A 21,114-nucleotide genomic window follows, 5' to 3' on the forward strand; every position below is an offset into this window, starting at 1 on the left:
ACAGCAAGAGCTTGAAGTTTGCATAACTTCGAACTTTGTAATCAATCAAGTATCTCATATCTGATTTTTTGGTTGATCGTTCAGTTGTAGTTTAGGATTGAACTCAATCTGCAGATAATGTGAACCAATGCTGACATCATATCTGTTCATGTTGCAGCACATTTAGGTTTTACTTTGTCATCCATTTGTCTTGTCTGATGCTGCTCAGTTGGCTACAATATGGCATCGGACTCATTTTATTGAGCTAAGTTTTACTTGTCACAGCGAAACAGACAAATTCTGACTTAAAGGTTCAGTATCCAACTCAACTAGAGAACATGTTGCATATGTAATGTGATATTTTGAGTTGGGCTTTCCAGTTTTTTTATGCACAAATTGAAAATGTGCAAAGAAACAGGTGGATGGAAAAGCACCTATTGGCAGTCAGGTATTCTGAGGTAAGCTCCAAAACTGAGTAGCTTTTAGCTTTTGCAGCTTGCTTCCTTGGTGACTGAAAGCACTAGTCAGCTCAGATGTAATCCACAGTAAATTACTATTACAGAAAGACTGCAAAAGCCACAGACACAATCCATGTGAGCAGATAGGTGTTGGCGGAGCTAGTGACCTCATAAAGAGTGTTATGCTTAGGTCTTAAAATGGAAATGTGGAAGAAGGAAAAATGCATTAAAAATGACAATGAGTTATTTAAATTATAGTGATTCTAATAAATATTGTCCTGATAATAAAGCTCTTATTCAACATCTACAGTTTAAAAAAAAAAACAGAATGACATTTATTCACTCAAGGTAACAGTTTATTTCAGTTTGTCTTCACAACAGCTTCAATAACAGAAGGACAGAAGAGCAGCTGTCTGTCCCTGTACAAGCTGGTTTGTAAAAAAAAAAAAAAAACTAAATTCAGATCGGACTTCTCCAACATTCACTGTTATTGCGCCTCTTTTTATTACGTTTTTCTGCATTGAGAGTAAACATCCGAGTTGATGCAGTAACACCGTCCATCTGAAGAGTTACAACAACACACGGGTCAAACGGGTAGAGTTCAGTTTGTCTCCTCTGTAGAACGACGCCACATTAATGACGCCAACTTCCTTTCCCTCTTCTTGAAGGAGCGGTTTTGACGAAGACGCTTCAAATAGAATAAACTGCATTTCAAAAACAATCTCATCGACACAATCAACCCACAGACAGAACACTGATTGTATTGTCAGCATATTTTGAGGCAGTGGGGACTTTCCTGAGATTTTCCTGGGAACTCCAGCCACAATATCATGGTTAGTTATGTTGAGTTGAGTTGAGGATTTCCAGAGACATTTCCTTAAAAGAAAAGCTCTATTTAAAACCAAGTAAATATTTATTCATATTAATGTATTATTGTAAAATGTATTCTTTACACATGTTGCATTATTTGCTTGCTTGATGACAAATTTGACATTTCTGTATGTTCAGCTGACCTGCGGTGTGCTGAAATCAGGTTATACCAGCAGTTCATTGGAATTAACTGGAAGTCTACCAACTGAGCACGGTATATATTTCCCCTATAATCAGGAACAAATGTCATAATTATTTTCCAAGAAACTTCCAAGGAAGGTATGAAAAAAATGACAGGTCTGTCAAATAAAGTCTTGTCTGTTACATTAAGGCCAAAGCTAAAATGGAAGACAAAACAACAATGGCCTCATGTTTTCTTCCCACTCAGCCCTATTTTAAAAAGTATCACAAGTTAAAAGAACAGTTCAACCAGGGAACACCAGTCAAATGCTGGTAAAACATTCAAGTTTTGGGAAATACACTTGTTTGCGTTTCAGAAGAGAGGACTACTATCAGTTTCATCTCTGTGCACCCAGTTCAGAGATATATGGCCAAACGTATTTGGTACACCTCGGTAAAATAGCTGCATTTCTTTTGTATAATTTCTCAAAAAAATCGATGGCAACTTGTTCCAGTGAGAATAAAATCTATAATAGTTTTCGTCACGTATGGCTCAACGTTTTGTGCTGGGTACTGATATGATTGGTGAAACTCGCTGGAAACAACAATGACAAATTAGTAAAGTTGCGCTGATCGGACAAATCACAAGGTCGCACAGAATTCAGTGATTTCTTGAATTTGCGTTAATTGATCGCAACTTTCTGGAGGGACTGAATATTATCAAAATAAGCTCATTACAGTTTATAACATTAACACTTTTCTTTTGACAGCACACATGGGGGAATATTGCTTAAACTACAAACAGCCAACCAATATTTCATCCAGAAATCCATGTGATCGTCCAACAGCCAGTTAGTTAATCATTCAGTCAATTAATCAGACATGGTGACCCACATACTAAATGACAAAAAAGGTTGATTCCAAAAGTCCAATTAATGCTGCAGCACACAATATTTTTAGAACTGTTCAACTTTGTCTCTGCTGTTTTAACATGACAGCCCCAGTGTATAAAGCTGCTCCATAAAGAAATGGCTTTCCTCAACCCCAGCCAGCACCTTTGGCATAAACTGGAACACCGACTGTGAGCCAGACTTTATCAACAACATTGGTGGGTGTATCAAGTGTACTGGATGCAAAGAGATCAAACTGCAAAATACATCCTCATCTGACTCCAGGGCATACACTCAAATGTTGAACTGTTCTTTTAAGTCTTTTAAGTCATAATCAGCAGACTGGATGCAGGAAAAACCTCAGACTCCACTGCCTCAAAAAAATAGCCAAAGAGTGTGTAAATCTAAAAATGGTACACTGTAGAAAAGGTCTTTGTAAACGGGATGAGTGAACTGCACAGCAGAATCACACTGATCAACATACAGGAATGAGAAAAGAAAACTCTACACACTGATGTCCAACAATGATCAGTTTGGATTAGAAATATGCTGCTGCACAGTATTTGTAATAATGTAAACATGCATCAAGAACATGACAGATGTGATCCAGTTTCTCCCAAAGCTACAAATTAGAGAGTCGAGGCTGTAATCTGTGTTTCTGTTAGAAGTGTTTTTGGATTTTTTTTTGTTAGTGGTGAGGCTTAAAGGGACATTTTGTAATTTTGCCCTCAGTCTTCGTGCTAAGCTAGGTTAAACACATCACAAAAGGTAAGAACTGTCCATAGACATGATGGTAAATGAATGAATAAATATGAATCGTATCTGTTTAAGACAGCACATTTCCCAAAAGATTGAGAGTTTTCCTTGAAGCATGACAGTCGTTCCACCTTTGGACCAAAGAGATATACTGAGAACTTCTGGACAGATTTCCATGAAATTAGGTGGCGATATTCCTGCTGGATGATTCTGTGATGGTAGTAGTAGTGATTTTAATGATCTTTCCTACAGCACCACCCTCATTAATAAACATTACTTTTTTTTATCCCCAATACTGTAAAAGAAACCAAAAGCTACATTTGAACTGTTTGTCCATCTGTCTAACCCTGGCAAATGGTGTGTAAAAAGTGTAAATTAACAATGCAGCATCTTGGGGCTGCTAGTGAGGTTTTAGTGTCTGTATTCACCATCAAAAGGTCCAGAAAAATACAAATGACAGCTGTTTTTTAATGACAGGGGAGCAAGGATCAATCAGCTGATCAAATAAATTCAAACTCCCACCATTCGCACTTGCTTGTGCATTTGACATTCATATTTTTTGAAAAAGAGGTTGAAACAGCCTAACAAAGTGTCTCTCCCCTCCTTAGTAGACATCTATGATTCCGTCAAATTGAACTTGAATTAAATGCATGAAATTAGAAAATAAGAAATATTTTCTGCTATATATATATATATGTTTGTTGTTGTTTTTTCTATATTTCAATGGATATTCCGACTACCACATATTGCCACATTGAAATTCAAACACTGGATAAGCGCATCAGATAACAGCCTGAGTCTTCTAGTTTCAAGCTTTGAGACAGTTTGTCAATGTTCACAGTCTCCTGAAAGCTGTAAATCTCTGGAATAACAAGTTTCAACTTGTGTTTCAACTTCTTCTACTTTGTCTAAAAAGTTCATATGATTGGCCCGTTAGCCAGCCTTTGTCAGAAGGTGCGTCCTTAAACCTCCCCGTCTCAAACACATCACACAACTAAACTCTACTTCATGCCAAAAATACTGCATAGATAATAACCATGGAAATAAAAAATGTGTGGAGTATGATGGAAAAGAAATTAAATACTACTATATATATACAGTGGTTTTAAAACTATTTGTTGTGCTGGTGCACGTTAACCACGTGCATGATTATAACCACAGTTTAAAAATTTCAAATCATATAACCGTGTGCATAAACATAAATACTAATATTCATCTTTAGTGTAGTTCAGAGTACAGTAACAGAGTGCCAGAGGAACAGAAACCTTTCATCTCCATTTGGAAAATTTAAGTTTTGACACTTTTGTCTTGTTTAAGTAGACAAATAAACTCTGGGAATGTTCTGTAATCCGATACAAAATCAAACTAAATGTGACAAAACTAAAAATGTATTACAAGTTGTATTATGGAGATGTGAGGTCTCTAAAAGGACGGCGATTAATACACAGACTTCCTTCAGTCTGTCAATAAAAACAATTGCTTCGGTTTCACTAAGCACACAGGTTCTTCTCATTCATTTTGTAGTGATTCCTGTCGCTGAATGACGGCACCAAATACATTTTAACAGACAGTAACAGAGCAGAGACAGTTTCTGCTTTTGTCTTTCAGTCCTTAAACTGTATAAAAACCATCAAAAGTCAAATGCTTGAGGCAAAGAACACGAGAAACGTTATGTTTGCTGGTATAAAACCTACAGAAGAACAGAAGCGTGGAGCTGACATACATCCACAAGTCAGACAAACGTTTCTAACTTTATATTGTCTGTGTGTGCAGTCTGAAAGCCACTTTCGCTATTTTACTGAACAAACAAAAGAAATCTCCTGTACTAAAGGGGACAAACTGGCAGGGTGACGGGTCATAAACACTCTGTCCAAAAAACAAACTGTTTGTTTACAAGACCTGGTCCGCTTGTAAACAGCTGATGTGACTGTTTCCAAACCAAATACATAAATTAAGCAAAGTCAGCTTTTCCACCACTGTGGTTTGAACCAAATAAACTGTGGCTGTGGCTAACTTTAGTCTGATCTTCTTCAAATGACCAAATCACACTCTTGATTTGATCACACACAGTTATAATTTTATAATAAACATCAAACTGAATTGTTAAAGTTTCTGATTTGAAAATCCTTCAAAACCATGGCAAGGTTTGTTTGGTTTGCTGTAGGAGAGTATTTATGAAAAAACTTGTATTATTTGAGTTTTTTGCTTGCATGTTCAGAGAGGATCATTGATCCAGGGATATAAAACATTCTGAGCCTTAGTTCAGTCAAACTATGTAATGAAAGTGTAAAACAAACAAAAAATATGGATAATGTAATGGATGTTTCATTCTTTTTTTCCATTTGGGACTAATACGTTTTGGCACTACAGTTCCCATGATACTTTGGGTGAAGTAAACCGGAAGTATAATGTTGCCATGCCAGTGACTTTGCTGTGGGATACACATGAACACTGTTTTTAGCCTATATTTGTTTACATTTTAGGTATTTGTATATGATTTCTAAGTGTATTTATGGATGTTTATCCTCTGTGGACATCACAGCTAACACTGATTCTTTGCTGATTCCAGCAGTATTTATAAGATGTCACATGATGTGTATGCATGTGCAGTTTTCAGAAATGTTAAACTGAGAAGGAGTACAACCTTTGACACAAAATGTGTCAACCTTGTAAGTCCCAATAAATTTCTCATCTTCGCTGCCCCTTGCTGTTTGCTCTTTGTAGTGGTCTGTTCGTTATGTGCTCTTTGCCCTACAGTAGGCACTAGTTGGTTAAACGTTACTGGTTTTGCTTTTGCCCCTGGCTCCTCCTCCTGGGCTGCCTTTACTCTCAGACTTCCTGCCAGGTGAGTTCTGACAGGTGGACAGTTTAACAGCGGGGCCTGACTGACCACCACTGTTGTTGTTGTTGTTGTGGTTTGTGTTTCCGCTCAGTGTCTCCATGATGGAGCGGAATGCCCCGAACGGCCGCTTGCTTTCAGAGCTTCCTGTTGGAGTCCTCTCCTTCCCATGATGCCCTTTGGTCTGCTCTGGCTCCTGATTGGAGCTCTTGTGGACCTGCTCATCAAAGGTAACCCTCAGTTTGAGGTTTTGCGACGTCTTCCTTCGAGACGAAGGCGACTTCAGGGCGCTCTTGGGGCTAGTGGCAACTTTCTGGCCATTAGCGCCATCAGGGAAGTCGCCGGGAGTCTCTGGTGTTTTACCATCTGCAGCCTCAGGGTCGCTGGAGGTGGGGGAGGGGTTGTAACCGACGCTGTCCACCGACTTTGACCCACTGAGAGAAAACGCCAGCTTCTTCTCAGCTGTGGAAGAAGAGGAGGAGGAGGAGGAGGAGGAGGAGGGGAGGTGCTTCCTCATCATCAGGTTAAGGTGGTTTGACACTGGCTCCTCCTCTGTGATTGGCAGGTGGGATGGCCTATCAGGTCGCAGTGTGTTTGAGGCCGAGGCTCCTTGATTTTTACCTTCCTCTGGTGGATAACCATCCGAATCTGATTCACTCAGAGAGCGCTGCATGATCTGTTTGAGTCTCGCTAGTTTGAGCTCTCTCCTCTCCACTAGCCCTGGTCTGCGTGCCCCAGGAGCCCCGGGGCCACAAGGGCCCTCTCTGCCCAGGCCACCTGCCGGAGGCAGCCTTTCCCTGGGAACCAGCGTGTCCGACATGTCCTTCCCCAGCAGCTGTCGCAGCACCGAGTCTGGACCAACACCTCCCTGACGAACCAACCATTGACCATCACCTGGAGTCCCCTCCGCTGTCAACATCATCTCTGGCCACGCCTCCACTGAGGGCTGATGGGAGCTGGAGTCCAGAAAGAGACACAGAAGGTATCCTTTAATGTCAATTTTTTTAGTGTGTGTGTTATTAATGCCATTAATCATTACTGCGACTATTGCAACTAGGACCAACATCCTCACTGCTGCTACTTTTACTACATACTAGCACTACTAGTAAAAGCAAGTAATAGTAGTACTTGCTTTTTCTACCATAATTCATTTTACTACTACTGCTTTTCATGCAACTACTACAACTCCTCCTACTGCTACAACTTCTATTACTACTACCACTACTACTACTACTACATTGGTAATATTGTTTAAACAACAAGTTAAACTCATTTCAGCTCTGAGACGGCATCTACAGATAAAATTATAATATTAAATCAAATAATAAAAAAAAGTTAAACAGCAATATTTGTAAAGTCCCACCATACTTCTTGGTCTGCTCGTCACCTCACCTGAAAACTGCTGTAAATTGCAGCGATCACTTGCTTTCACTACTGCTGCTACTGCCGCTGCTCAAATCTGAGTATAAGTTCTTCTCAGTGGAGGTTACCATAGTCACTCCCCAAAGACTGGTGTATTCTTGTGTGGAGTGACAACTATCGCTGCAGTGACGGTGCTGTTTTTTCAGCACTGACACTTCAGATAGGCGGTATTTTTTTCAGGCGCACTGACTTGACCAGCATATTTTGGCTACTACACCTTAACTTCTCTTTGTCAGCTTAGAAGCTTGTCTGTGATCTTGTAGCTGTCACAATGGATGAGAAGAAACTTATTTTGGTATAAAACAGCTACAGTATATTTCTGTACAGTGTGTAAACAAGTGTGTGTAAAATGAGGGCTCTATATGTGTGTGTGTGTTACCTAGGTGATCTGGAAGGTGTTCCCTCTGCCTTGTTGGGCTCCATCAGTCTCTGCAGTTGTTTCTGTAGAGTAATCCTGTCTGCTGCCTGTCTGCATGACAAACCCCCCACACACACACACACACACACACACACACACACACACACACACACACACACACACACACACACACACACACACACACACACACACACATTAACAAAAATTTGACAATGACACACCCCCACCTGTCAATGCTGAATCAAGTTCAGTGTAAACAGCCTTTAAACTATAGCCATTGAGCTGTTGGATGTGTTTGAACTCAGCCGTTCAAAGTAACAGGAAGAGGCAAAAATGATGGGCTCTATTTTCATAGCACCGGTATGAGCAGCACAAACAGTTCTGCTGACTTTGAAATTTGCTTATGCTTTGTCTAGGTTGGTTCAAAATTAACAACAACTGAGAAACTACAACAATCTACAAAATCCAAAAACAGTGATTGTAACTGGAAAAAAAAAAATATGGGAACGTCAACAGTAAAAGTACTGTAACTTACTCATTGAGCTGCTTGGTGAGTTTTACAACCTGTGACGCCAACGACATGCAGGTTTCCACGACCACCAGGTATCGAGCGCAGGTGGTGTGCCCCTGCCGCTCGGCACTCTGGGAAGGCCGCTCCCCCTGCTGGTTCTGGACTGTCACGTTAGAGCCGTACTCCACCAGAGTCTGGGTACAGACACAGAGACTTAAACCATTACTGCTGAGTTCTGGCTCTTGGCAAGATTTCAGACATGTTCATGCTTGTTTCTAAGTCAGCATTCAAAACAGAAACATTATGTATTTCCAGTAGTAGCTCTATTATTAGTACTTCTGCCTCTGTGTAGTAAAATGCTCCCCCACAGTACAGAATTACTTGGCTACTGCTGAGAAAAAGCTGCTATTTTATCTACAGATCATTAGCTTAATCAGTATTTTGATTGTCGGCCTGGCTAGCCAAAAGGAAGCAGACAAGACTGATAACATCCGCCCTCTCCTCCAGCAGGGAGTACCACCTACCAGGGATAAAAAAAAAGTAGGAAAATGAGCTTCAGATTGGAAAACACATTTCCTAATACATTAATGTTTTGTCATGATAAGTAGGAGCAGAGTAACTGAAGCAGGATGTTCCTGAAAAGCAGCAGCAAAAAAGAAGAGTAATTGGGCTTTAATGTTGACATTGACATTGTTGAAATATTGAAATAGTAATATTAATGTGGCTTTAAAATCATATCCTGTCCTGTCATGTACCTGTATACAGGTGAGGTGTCCGTACTGCGCTGCTACGTGGACAGCAGTGTTTCCGTTCTGATCGACTTCGTCCAGAGAGATTGCCTGTTCCTGCATGAACTGAAGCAACCACAACAAGACCTTCTCCTGGAGAGACAGACAGAGAGAGAGGGGGAGACTTTTTTTTAAACAAGTGAAACAACCACACTCCAGTTTTCCCTCAACACAGACATACACATATATGCATGCCCTCCCTGCACATTAGACCCTATGAAAGCATAACATAATAACATAATAACATAATAAATGTCTTTATCACTGACAGATAACCAGTTGAGTCCCCCTAAAACTGCCCCATCTACACACCACACCCTCCGACACATATCAAGGTCTTGACATAAACACCATCAACACCACTGGCTTTCTTTGTGTCTTGTCTTCTTCTAGTAGTCTGTATTGGCATTTTTCCAAACTATCCGTAAACACAATTTAGTTGCTAAATCATAAAATTGTAGGGATAAGCATAGGTGAGGAAATGTTTTTTGCAATCACTGAAAACTGACAGTACCTTGGTTACAACATTTCTAGATGATGTCATTCTGGATATCCTAACTTGTTGGTGTGTTTGTATTTATGTGAATGAGTGTGTGCATTTGTGTGTTACCTGTCCATAGCGGGCAGCGTAATGGATCAGACTGGGATGCTCTCTGGTGCAGCTCAGCTCTGCGATGGCCTCCGTCTCACTCACCATCCACCTCACACACTCCAGATGACCGTTCTGTAAAACACACACACGCACGCACACACACACGCACACACAGTTAACGTGTTTCAGTAAGGACCAGGTGGTTGGAAATCCGTCATCCCATTAATCTAAGTGAGCAAACAAGAGGCTTGTTGATAAGAGCCAATCAGGACACAGCTGCCCAGCTTGTCTCTAGATAACACACTTCCTGTTTGGCAGCCAATCAAGAGCCTGGTTTCCACCGCAGGGCAAACAAAACAGGAGCAACACAGTGTTTATGATGTTCACTTTCCTCAGTTTCATTCCAGGGACAAATTTTGGACATCCTGCTGCTGCCAGAGCTGATTTAAAGGTTAACATAATTTTGTCAGAAGCCTCCATCTTAATATTTCTTGACCTCATTGACCAGCCGCCAACAGCCAATCAAATGTCTGAGTGTCCTTGTTAGCTTATAGAGTTTTTTCCTTTAAAAGGACTTGCAGGAGCTAAATGGAGGAAATTAAGCTGATTTTGCTGTACAGCAGCAAACATTCGATCATCAGGCAGAATAAATATACAGCTAAAATATGGCTGAAGATGAAGCTGCACAATCAACATTTACATTTTAAATGAACGATCAAGGATTATCTGAGGCAATGTCAGCTTCCCAGTTCTCTATTTCTTACTATATCAATACTTTAGTACGAAGTTGATGCCTGTTGGGGTCAAAGGTCACTCTTAATTGGGATCTGGAGAATTTTTTTGACATTTCTTTTCCCAAGAAAACACCTATTTCCCTCATTAAATAAAAAAATACAACTGTACAGCTCCTGAATTCCACTTTTTCACTTATACCGAACTAAGACCTTGTTAAGCAATCTTAAAACACACTTCATTCAAACCCGACAGAAACAAAACAAACTGACCAAACTATCTTTATTAGTTTTATTAGTTCCACTGTTCCAGCAATCACCAACTCTGGTGACTAACCAACTAACAGAGTAAGATCAGAAAATATTCTGGCTCTACGCGCTGCAACCGCCTTTCTGATGCCCGACCACCCTCACTCCCCTACCGCTTCACGCATCTCCTCTCCTGGCCTGTCCCTCTCCTGTGTCCTCATCTTCCCCGGAGCTAGAGTCTTGTTTCGAGACTCTGTGAATCACACTGTAACTGTATTCCCTGTCGTCAAGCTAGTCTAAATAAACCCTTAATTCACCCCGGTTAGATGTGAAAACATTGTGGCTCTACAGCTGTTTTTCCTCTCACTCATTCTTCCGCTCAGTGTGTGCACTGCGCCGCTGAGCAGCAGCGTTTTTCTTCGGAGGCAGACCAATTAACAAAATAAAAAGACAAAAATGTTTTAGTTCACATTATCAGTTTTCTCCAGACAGTGTGTTAGTGAGCAGTTCTACAGTAATTAAATAATCAGGGACACTACTTAATATGAATATTTAAACGGCTTCATATCTGCTGAGACAACACTGAAGGAATAACTTAATTAAAAGCCAATATCTGCTCAAATGTGTCTGCCCAACACTGAATCTTAAAGTAAACACTCTGTTTTCACAGTAAACATACACTTTCAAATTCACATATACAGACCCACACAACACGCACTGACCTTGACTCCCAGACCAGCAGGGGTGAGCTGCTGGTTGTTGCGTTCGTTGAGGCTGTCCTCTCCCATCAGAGAGGTGAGATGCTGCAGACAGTCAGCGTGACCCTGACAGGCCGAGATGTGTAGCAGGTTGTTCCCATCCTCATCTCTGATCAGCTCCAGGTTATCTGCCGCCAGGTGAGGCTGCAGGGAGGGAAAAGAGAAGGATAAGGAGGAGGAGGAGGAGGAGGTAGAGAAATAAAGTAAGAAAGAGAAGAATAAGAGGTTATATGCCCGCTTCCTACTCTTCCATTGGTCAGAATGTCTCCCACTCACCAGCAAGGAGATCTGTCCCTCTCTAACAATGTTGATGATGTTCTGGTTTTTCTTGGTCTCTTCGTCCACCTCCCCTCCAGGTCCTCCTCCACTTCCTCCAAACGCCCTGGGCACGCTGCTGCCTCCGCCTCCTCCTCCTGGTCCAGGAGCCCAGGGCTTGGAAGTGTCCTGCCTGCCCATGCTGCACCCTGGCAGGGGAAACATCATCCCCGGGCCCCCTGGTTGCTCCACACTTGGCCTCTGGGTCTGGGAGTCTGGGTAGACGCGTGCAGACAGCAGCTTGTCTGGAAGTCATATCACATCATATCATACCTTTACGCAATGTTACAACCATGTTTTTGTCCATCAAGAGAGGGTAAAACGCAGAAGAGGAAAAGCTGACAGTATTTTTAGGTCGTACCTGCATCAGAGAAAGAAGACATGGAGGATGAGCAGCTGAGGAGTCCGGAGGAGAGCAACTCTGACTGGTAGCCTCCTCCAGCTGGGGAGCGGTGGAGGTGATGGAGATCTGGATCCATCGACTTGGACTTTCTCAGGTCTGACCACTTCACCGGAGACAGAACACAATACTGCAGGAAACACACAGATTACAACTCATCAATTACTAGAGCGAGGGTACACCATTAGCTGTATCTGTTCAACCAACTAAATGATCTGTATTCGTATCGGTCATCTGAATGGACAGGGTTTAAACTGGATTATTGCTTAAAGGATCAGTGTGTAGGATTTAGCGGCATCTAGTGGTGAAGTTGCCGATTGCAACCAACTGTCTGTCTATTTGACGACCTGGGAATGAGAACAGGCTGTGAAGTGTGTAGGAGAAACTACGGTGGCTACGAAACTTGTGAAAGGCCCCATCTACTGTTTGGTTCTTGGTACTGTAGCATATGTAGATACAAATGATTCATCTGAAGGCAACGAAAACACAACAAGTCCTATATTCAGCTGATTATAAATAAAAATACCTATGAATATCAGATTCCATTTCTGCCAACAGATCCTCCTATATGTTACAAACTGGACCTTTTAATTGGAAGGCAGTTGTTGACTACTGAAGGAGGATTTTACCAAATATCACCACATTTACAGCAGTTAATGTGTAAAACATCAACGCTAGTATCTAGTCAACAGTAGTGGACTAGTGAACTACTTCTGGCAAAACCTCACGACAAGAGAAGAAATACTTGTGAGACTTCTGATGTGCATCTTATCCCTAATTTGTCTGTGCTTCATTTAGCTGGTATAATAATAAAAAATGGTTGCATTCTGCAAATTACCATTTCAAGTTTATTTTAAGTGCCGGATAAGTCTTGCAAAAAAAGTAATTACCTTTTTAAACTATGCATATATCATTTCTTCCTACTAGGACACCCTCGGGGGCTCTGTGGACCATAAATGGATTCACAAACAGTATTAACAGTATTAAAGAATTTGTTTTAAAGTTGATCAGTGTGTACCGGAGTCTGTGAGCTGCTGCTTCCCAGGCTCAGAGGCTCGTTGTGGGGTAAAGCGGAGCTCTTCAGCCCTCCTCCTCGACTCCTCTCCAGGGTGCCTCCGCCCAGGTTGCTCCCCGTCACCGAGCGCTTGTCGTGGGGGACGCGAGGCAGCGTGGACATCTGCTGACTGGACTTGATATAAGGCACGTCCAGTATCTCGTCCATGTCCAGATCATAGTGCTCTAGCTCCCCAAACAGAGCCTGGGGGTTGTTCCCTCCAACGACACCAACGCTGCCGCCTATGCCCTTTGCCTTCCCTCCTGGGCCATCAGAGGAGGTGGAGGCATGAGTCGCTTTATCAGAGCTGGGGTCATCCTTACTGCCCTCCCCTGGCTCCCCCAGCCCCAGCCCCTGGCCCTGGCCCTGAACTTTACCATCAGAGTCAGAGTCGTTGGTCTCTGGTTGGTGTTTCAGAGGGGAGACCCTCTTCACCGGTCGGAACTTACTGTGGACCTCAGCAAGCCCAGTGGGTTTGATACCCCCACCGCTGTGAGAGGAAACGCCACGACTCCAGTTGATGGCTGGAGCTGCAAGAGGAGGAGAGATAATATCAGATCAGAGGTACGTGGTAAATAGACTTTGTTGAAGTTAAGATGTATAAAAAGTAGGACGATGTAAAATTCTGGACTACTGAGGTCTAGTATGACTTTTAAAATAATTTCAGTACACTCAGTATAGGCGACTCTACTACATAGTTTTAGTTAAGAAGAGAGTAAGAATCCAAACTATACTTCTATAATACTTAGTTACCTGGTCTCTCCTCGGCCTGGCCATCACTCCTCCTGGACAACTCTGGGATGCTCTTCAGAGACGTCACAGAATACTGCAGGATGAGAAAGAGAGAGAAATAATCGAGAGAAAATTGAGAGAAAATTGCACACAGCAGCTCAGCAGCTGTGCAAAGCAGATATATTTAGATATTAGTTAATTGCAGTAGATGTTGCTCTAAGTACAGACAGATTGTAACATGAAGCAGAAAAGCAGCTGTAGCTTACAGATGTGTAATGGAACACTCTAATGTAGTCTCTCTAAATCCCTCATGAAGGTAATAAAGCTAACATCATGTTCGAACTGTTTTAGAAAGATGTTGAGTCAACATCATGTCTATTTTGGAGGCTGTAGTTTGCGCTGCTGTTGAATCATACTGTCTTATATGGAGAAGATTCTATCCTTGTTGATTTAAACGGGGTGGACAAAATATTAGACTTGCCAGAGCCAAGAAAACGGAACATTATATTCTTTATCCAGGTGGGGTTTTGTTACAGGACTGTTGTACTAGACTGTATTGGTTTTATGGGGGTGTACCTAATAAAATGAACACTGGGAGGATGCACCCTATTCTGATAGTTCTACGTAATGTGGAGGTTGTTGTAGGTGTTTCTTAAGTGTAGGCAGCTACTACGCTGCTGTTTTTACACATTGCTGTAGGTATGTTCACAGGGGGCTGTAGGTAGAGAGAGACTGTAAGCTTGAGGCAGGTGGAGACATTTTTAGTGACTCTGAGTAAGTATCAGTTTGGCAGGAGAAGTTAGAAGAAGCAATTGCTGACTTGTTTATATCATACTGACCACTGAATCATCAGAGAAGTCAATCTCATCCAGGTCCAGGTATTCAGGAGCCTCCATCTTCACACCACATCATCAGCCTCACAACCAGCTGCAGACATTAACACACGTCATACATTATTATCATTATATACATTGTGTAGCCACTTTTCAAAGCTGTGGGAAAAATTGACATGAATAAAATCTGCGATCAATCAACACAGATACTTTGATTTTCTGTAACCATTGAATCCTTAAAGTGGCGCCATAATAGCCTTTGTTTGCACCTTCTATGTAGCAGCATCATATCCAGAAATGTGATAAAGAAAAGCACTTTTGGGTATTAAGGTTGTAGTGATATGATCAGCAGGAATAAAACACAGGAAATGGCTGCAGGAAACTGAGACCAGTCCTGCTGAAAACTTGTGCAAAAGTGTTTTCTTTCCTTTTTTAAACTGAAAAGACAAACTGCTGCTCAGTGAATAAAGAGGAAACTGTGGCAATAACAAATCAGACTTCAATTTTAAGTGGGATTTTCACTCTTACCGACGAACAAAAGGCTTCATGAAAAACGTGTCTGAAGAAAATCAAATCCTTTTCTGCACGGTAATACTGGAGGTTTAAAAACGGTTTAAAGCCCAAACTGTCAAGCTCACAAACTGCCCGAGCTGTTGTGATCAAAGGCAACAAACTGCAGGATAATCAGGACTAATCAGAGAGCAGCGTGACTTGCAGCGTGCACAAGGATTTAAAGGTGCAACTTGAACCAACACGGGAGCAAGAAACCACCCTGCTCATGGACACTACTATTAAACAAATATGTCAAATAACACCAAACAAACAACTGACTACTGAGCTTTGTACTGATCAGACACATTTCTTTTATAGACAAATTGAAGGTATCTTTATCAACTATGGTTGTTCATGTTGTCTTCATGTTAAAAAACAAATATCATGTTTTTTGTTTTTTTTTTACATCTCAATTATAGTTAGCAGTATTGGCCCCAATAATCCATTATCAGCCATTGTCAATGAATCGACAGATTTAATTGAACCTGCAACAACTGTTTCAGTTGTTTCATCAAGAAAACATCTTCTCCAACTGCAGCCTTCCTCTGTTTGATATAATAAGAAACTGAATATCTTTGGGTTTTGGCTGTTGGTCAGACAAAACAAGACATCCGAGTACGTCATGTTGGGTTGTTTTCACTCTTTTCTGAAATATACACATTAATGGATGATGAAAATCACTGTTAGTGGCAGCCCTAAGAGGATCACAAGAACCTACTATAACTGCAACCGCTGCTGAAAAAAGTCACGTCAGACCGCTCACATCATCAGGTGGTGTACCTACAATGGGATCCAGATGTGCTGAGGGGGCTTTTAGTTACTTTGGTCTTGTTCTCTGCAACAAACTGCGTGCTGACCTGAGATCTGCCGCAGCTGGGTCCACATCTTCTCAAGCTTATGATCAGTTTCTGTATGTGTGCCACTGTGGACACTGACTTCACTTGTCGGTTGCATCTCTTTCACTGAGAGGTCAGAGGTCAGCTACACAGCAACACTACTATGTTATTAAAAAGGTCCAGCGCCTTGCTTAAAGACACTGAAGTCCCCTACCGTAATCAATGAAAGACCATGGTGTTTATACAGTGTCAAGAAGTGATCAAAATAACAATAGTTTGGTTTTGGTCAGAGGTGTTAATCGTTGTTTTCCAGGCTTTATTGTAAAGCCTTTCTGTTTTGTTCACCACTCCCTGTACATTAAATACAGTCTAAGAGGTTTCTTTATGTTTTGAAATAAACATGGTCACAGGATGTTCAGAAAACAGCAAACTGTGGAGCTTTCATGTAAGAGTGGAGTTGTTTTCAGACTGTGTGGGAGCGACCACAGAACTAAACTGGTCAAAATAAAACCTCTGATTGCAGCTTTGAGAAACAGTCGAGCCTAACATCCTTGATAACAACAGTTTAGGACCGAAACCCGACATCAAAAATAAGACTGAATCAAAAAAGGGGGAGGACGTCTGCTTTCTCTGTTTATGCTAACAGCTGACAAGTCCAAATCCTTCCAGGCAGCGAGACACAAAAACAACCAGGAGAGCAGAGTCAGGAAACAAGGATGGGAGTTTTCAGGAGGAATTTCAAAGAGATTTGATTACTGTTTCTACACAATGGAATTAGATATATATACGTTTCTCCACATTTCCCTCAGAGGTCAGGTGAAACTGCTGGCTGAGCCACATCAAAGTCACGTCGCATCGCTAAAGTCCTGAACTCATAGTGGGGTTGCCAGGTTCTGTCTGAACTGCAAACCCAGCTGACTATCTGGTTAGCGAACAAGATAAAACATGTAAATGAGTCAGAATCAGAAATACTTTATTGATCCCCGGGGGAATGTGATGTAACAATCCAAGTCAGGTACCAATAGAGCCGTACAGTATGCAGACATAACACATAATCATAACCATTGGACTCATGCATTGCAAACAGAGTTATAAATACTGCTATCAGCTGAAATAAACAAACAAAAACATCCTCACTTTCTCTGAGCCATATTCTCCGCCAACCCAACCATCTATAATGCCATTCTCACCATCAGCCAGTTAGAGGCTGTAATTCAGACTGAATGGAAACCAGCTCACAGGCAATAAGACCTGCAGACTGAACGGTGGCCAGTTGAAATCACATTAGTGTTGGTCAGATAATGTGTAGGTTCACTGTCATTTGGCCTAATCTGAATCCACTTTTCCAAGTAAAACGGGTATAGCAGCATAAAGAGACCTTATGTTCAGTTTGATGGTTACAAAATGATAAAGTATTTGTAAAACCTTCATAGTCACGTCTAGAAGGATAGCTGATCATTCTAAATAACCATTTAGTGGCTTTAGGCGGTGTTGTTTTCAGAGCAACATCACCTCAGACAGAGAGCTGAACTTCACAAACATTACACATCTATGAAATACAACAATAACCTACAGGGAGGGCACAATAAAAGCCACATATTTTAGGAGTGTGACTATTGATAGGCTGGCATTTCCATCATGATTAGGCAGGATTTGAGTGAATTTCCACCTTGGCCAAACTATTTCCTGTGGGAAAGCCTGATCATATATATATATATTATATATATATATATATATATATATATATATATATATATATATACACACACACAAATTAATATTTCAACATGCAATAATGTGTAAAAACTAACACGGTTTGTCCTTAAAGGTTTTGTTTTGCATGTTTGTAGTGTTGTCTGATGGAAAACGCAATAGCAGGACACAATAGACCACACTGAACTTTTATATTGGACTGCCTATGCACTTGCCACATCATGATAAATAATAAATAAATGAAAGAAAACATTCGTATTAATATTGTGATGTTGATTTCAACTACATGGCCTTGCTCTTAGTTTCTAATTCAACAAAAGCTTTACAGTGAGCAGTGACAGTAATACAGATAGGAATATGCACTGATTCAGGATGCTTCATTATTAATAGCAGCAAACAGCAGCCAGACAGTGTTAACTTATGGTGTATATAAATATAATCATCACAGTGTCTCAGGCTGTTATTTTGATGAATATCTACTCAGAATTTCTGTTTTAAGGACAGAAATGTGAACAACGTTACATTTGTTGAGGAAGCACTGACAGAAAAATGGCCCCAGGCGGATGAAAGTTAAATTAAATCCCATCTGAGACCAACATGTGTGCAACTCTTTTCCTCTAATTAACAAGAAGACTTGGTGCTTTGAGTTAACAGATCACAGTCAGTAACAAACAGGCTGACAGTAGCCAGTAAAGCTACGCGATTTCTGTTCAACAAATAAAGCCAATGAATGTGATTTATCCTCTCCTTGTTGCTGACAGCTCATTAAATCCCGCTGCTCATGAAGCAGCAGGAGGCTAATTAGCTAACGTTAAGCTAGCTCGCTAATCAGCATCCACAGAGGCTAATGTGGGAGCTAGCTAACTGACGAGCCAGGCAGTTGGAGAATTTAGGTCAAAACAGAGAGCTCAGGTAAAAAAAAGGACCCGGGCCCGGGATAAAGAGCTGTTTCTTCTGGTTGACGGGCAGTTTCACGATACAGTACCTTGTCGAAGTCCGGCAGCCGAGGAGAAGCGGCTGGCTTGAGGAGAGGATACAGCTAGCCGAACCGCTAGCTGGACCGATCCTTGGATCCAGCTGTTTTTTTTCCTGCTGTCGCCTCGCTGTCTTGAAAAGCACAAAGACTTTGACATATGGGCAGCACAGAGAGGAGGGGGAGAGAGGAGGGCTCACTCTGAGCACATTTCTGAGTACAGTAATCGTATGGGACGAAGGGAAGGACTACACTTTTAACATTCTGTGCAAATGTTGCTTTATGTGTATGTGTGTATGTGTTGTGCTTTCTGTTTAGTAATATGCGCAGTATGGTGGACCATTAGGTACAAAGGCAGTGGGATGTAACGAGTGCATTTACTCAATTACTGCACAGTCCTGAGGTGTCTTTACTTTACTTGAGTATTTCCATTTTAAACTCCACAACATTTAACAGCTTTAGTTGTTAAAGTTGTTCCTTTTGCAGGTCGATAAATGCATTATGGTGCGGTAAAAAAATAAAATAAAATAATAAAAGCAGTATGTGAACACATTAATGCATCAGTCACAATAATCTAGTAATATGATATTATGTTAAAATAACATACATTTATTTCACATTATATTCACATTGTGGTATCGTAATGAGCCTATTTTGACCACGTAGTCTCCTGTTGAACAATGTGTATTATTATCCTGCTCTGTGGAAGGTGACACTCACTGTCTGTGTCACGCCCACTGTCTCAGACTGAAAGATTTCCCTCTTTTCTTTGTTGTTCCTGCTGACTCATCACTTCAATAGACGATCTCTGAAGAGGAAGTGGAGCCGTTAGATCGGTCCGTTAGCCTTAGAATAAAAACTACAATAAAACTTGTGCTCCGAGGAGGGTTTATTTTCATTATAATATGTATGTATTCTGAAATAAATGCACCGATGGAAACATATTTCTTCATTTAATTTTAAATTGTTACATCTTCATTTTGAATCACTGTTTTATATTTTAGGGGGCCAACAATTGGCTGGGACAATGGAAATTATAAAAATGATTGAAAATAAACCACCATTAATTATAATTGCTATTTTATGTCTTAGATTGTTTTAATATATTAAAATCAAACCTACTTGATTAACTCCTGGAAAACTTAAGATAACTTTGGGTTTGGATTAAATAGCTATTTGCTTTATCAACATGATCACCAATAACCATAATCATTATAATAATAATAGTAAAAATAATAATTGTAGTGAGAAGTGAAAGCAGTTAGTTACAAGTGGTAGAAATACAGCTTTCCACTCTGCATATATGGCATGGCTTATTAAATCGTGACTCAGGTAAAGAGAATGTTACAGTTATCCTAATTCGGGGAACTATGTGCTTGATATTTTATTTATTTGACTGTATTCATATCTAAACATTAGATTCAGTGGGCTGGATTCATCCTCCAAAATCAGACATTTGACATCATACATTCAGTTACATAACTTTTAGTCTGTCAGGGACAAAATACAGAGGTTGTACCACAGACGAGTCTATAAATGTCCTCTGTGTTTCCATAATAACAGCCTCTGTAGCTCTGCTTCTGTCCACTGCGGTTTAACATTCATCAGCTCATTTTGATCTCAACAGTGTCATCTAGTGGAGAACTCTGAGACTGTCACTGCTCAAACAGGCTCAGTTTCTTTTAGTGAAGTCGTACTTGTTCTCTAAAACAGTTAAAGCTGATTTTCACTTTGATTGTTAGGGTAATAAAATATATTCATCTATTTTTGCATCAACATCAATACAGAGTTACAGGCCAACATGTTTTATTTTGTACAGCAGTGCTGGTGTGATGGTTTTTAATAGTTCTTTATTGGTAAGCCATATTATTTGAACTGTTTGACAACAAACATCTGAAAATGCTCATTGTGCTGAGTTGATGTTTCAATTTAAAGTTGAAACTACAATTAGGGAGCCCAGTGTGTCTTTCAGCAGAGGTTACCAGTCCAGGGAGAAAACAGTGTTGTTGATCATCTTCTAGGCAGCGGTGTAAACAAGAGGAAAACAAAAGTTGACTCGTGATCAGAAATAATAAGAAATGTATGTTTTATTGCTTATTCCAATATTTACCATTTCTATATTTGTTATTTGTACAGTCAGACAGTAAGAAAAATATACTGTGAGAGACCTGTTATCAGACTTTCTATGAGTGACGTCCATTTTGGAAGACCCAGTACATTAATTTGATGGTGAGCCTCCCAGCTGGGGTCTGAAATCAAGAAATAGGACCACTGAAACAGACGGAACCAGGCTTTGGGTTTTATTTAAGTGATGAAACGTCATTTTCACTGGACCCTTGTCAGACAATCTGCATTAATAGAAGG

At 40.7% G+C, this 21,114-nt stretch overlaps 1 protein-coding gene across 1 annotated transcript; it reads right to left on the reverse strand.

The window, feature by feature from the left end:
• Positions 1 to 771: 771 nt before the first annotated feature.
• On the reverse strand, positions 772 to 19,245 carry sncaip (synuclein, alpha interacting protein). Its single transcript, XM_051422901.1, has 12 exons — positions 18,763 to 19,245; positions 14,683 to 14,770; positions 13,865 to 13,937; positions 13,076 to 13,641; positions 12,019 to 12,187; positions 11,619 to 11,902; positions 11,307 to 11,486; positions 9,623 to 9,736; positions 8,980 to 9,105; positions 8,249 to 8,418; positions 7,714 to 7,803; positions 772 to 6,868 (listed from the first exon to the last, which is right to left on the reverse strand). The coding sequence occupies exons 2-12, from the start codon at positions 14,737 to 14,739 to the stop codon at positions 5,845 to 5,847; spliced, it is 2,853 nt and encodes a 950-aa protein (XP_051278861.1). The 5' UTR covers positions 14,740 to 14,770; positions 18,763 to 19,245; the 3' UTR covers positions 772 to 5,844.
• Positions 19,246 to 21,114: the final 1,869 nt, after the last annotated feature.

Source organism: Dicentrarchus labrax, unplaced genomic scaffold (genome assembly GCF_905237075.1).
Source record: "Dicentrarchus labrax unplaced genomic scaffold, dlabrax2021, whole genome shotgun sequence".
Taxonomy (NCBI): domain Eukaryota; kingdom Metazoa; phylum Chordata; class Actinopteri; family Moronidae; genus Dicentrarchus; species Dicentrarchus labrax.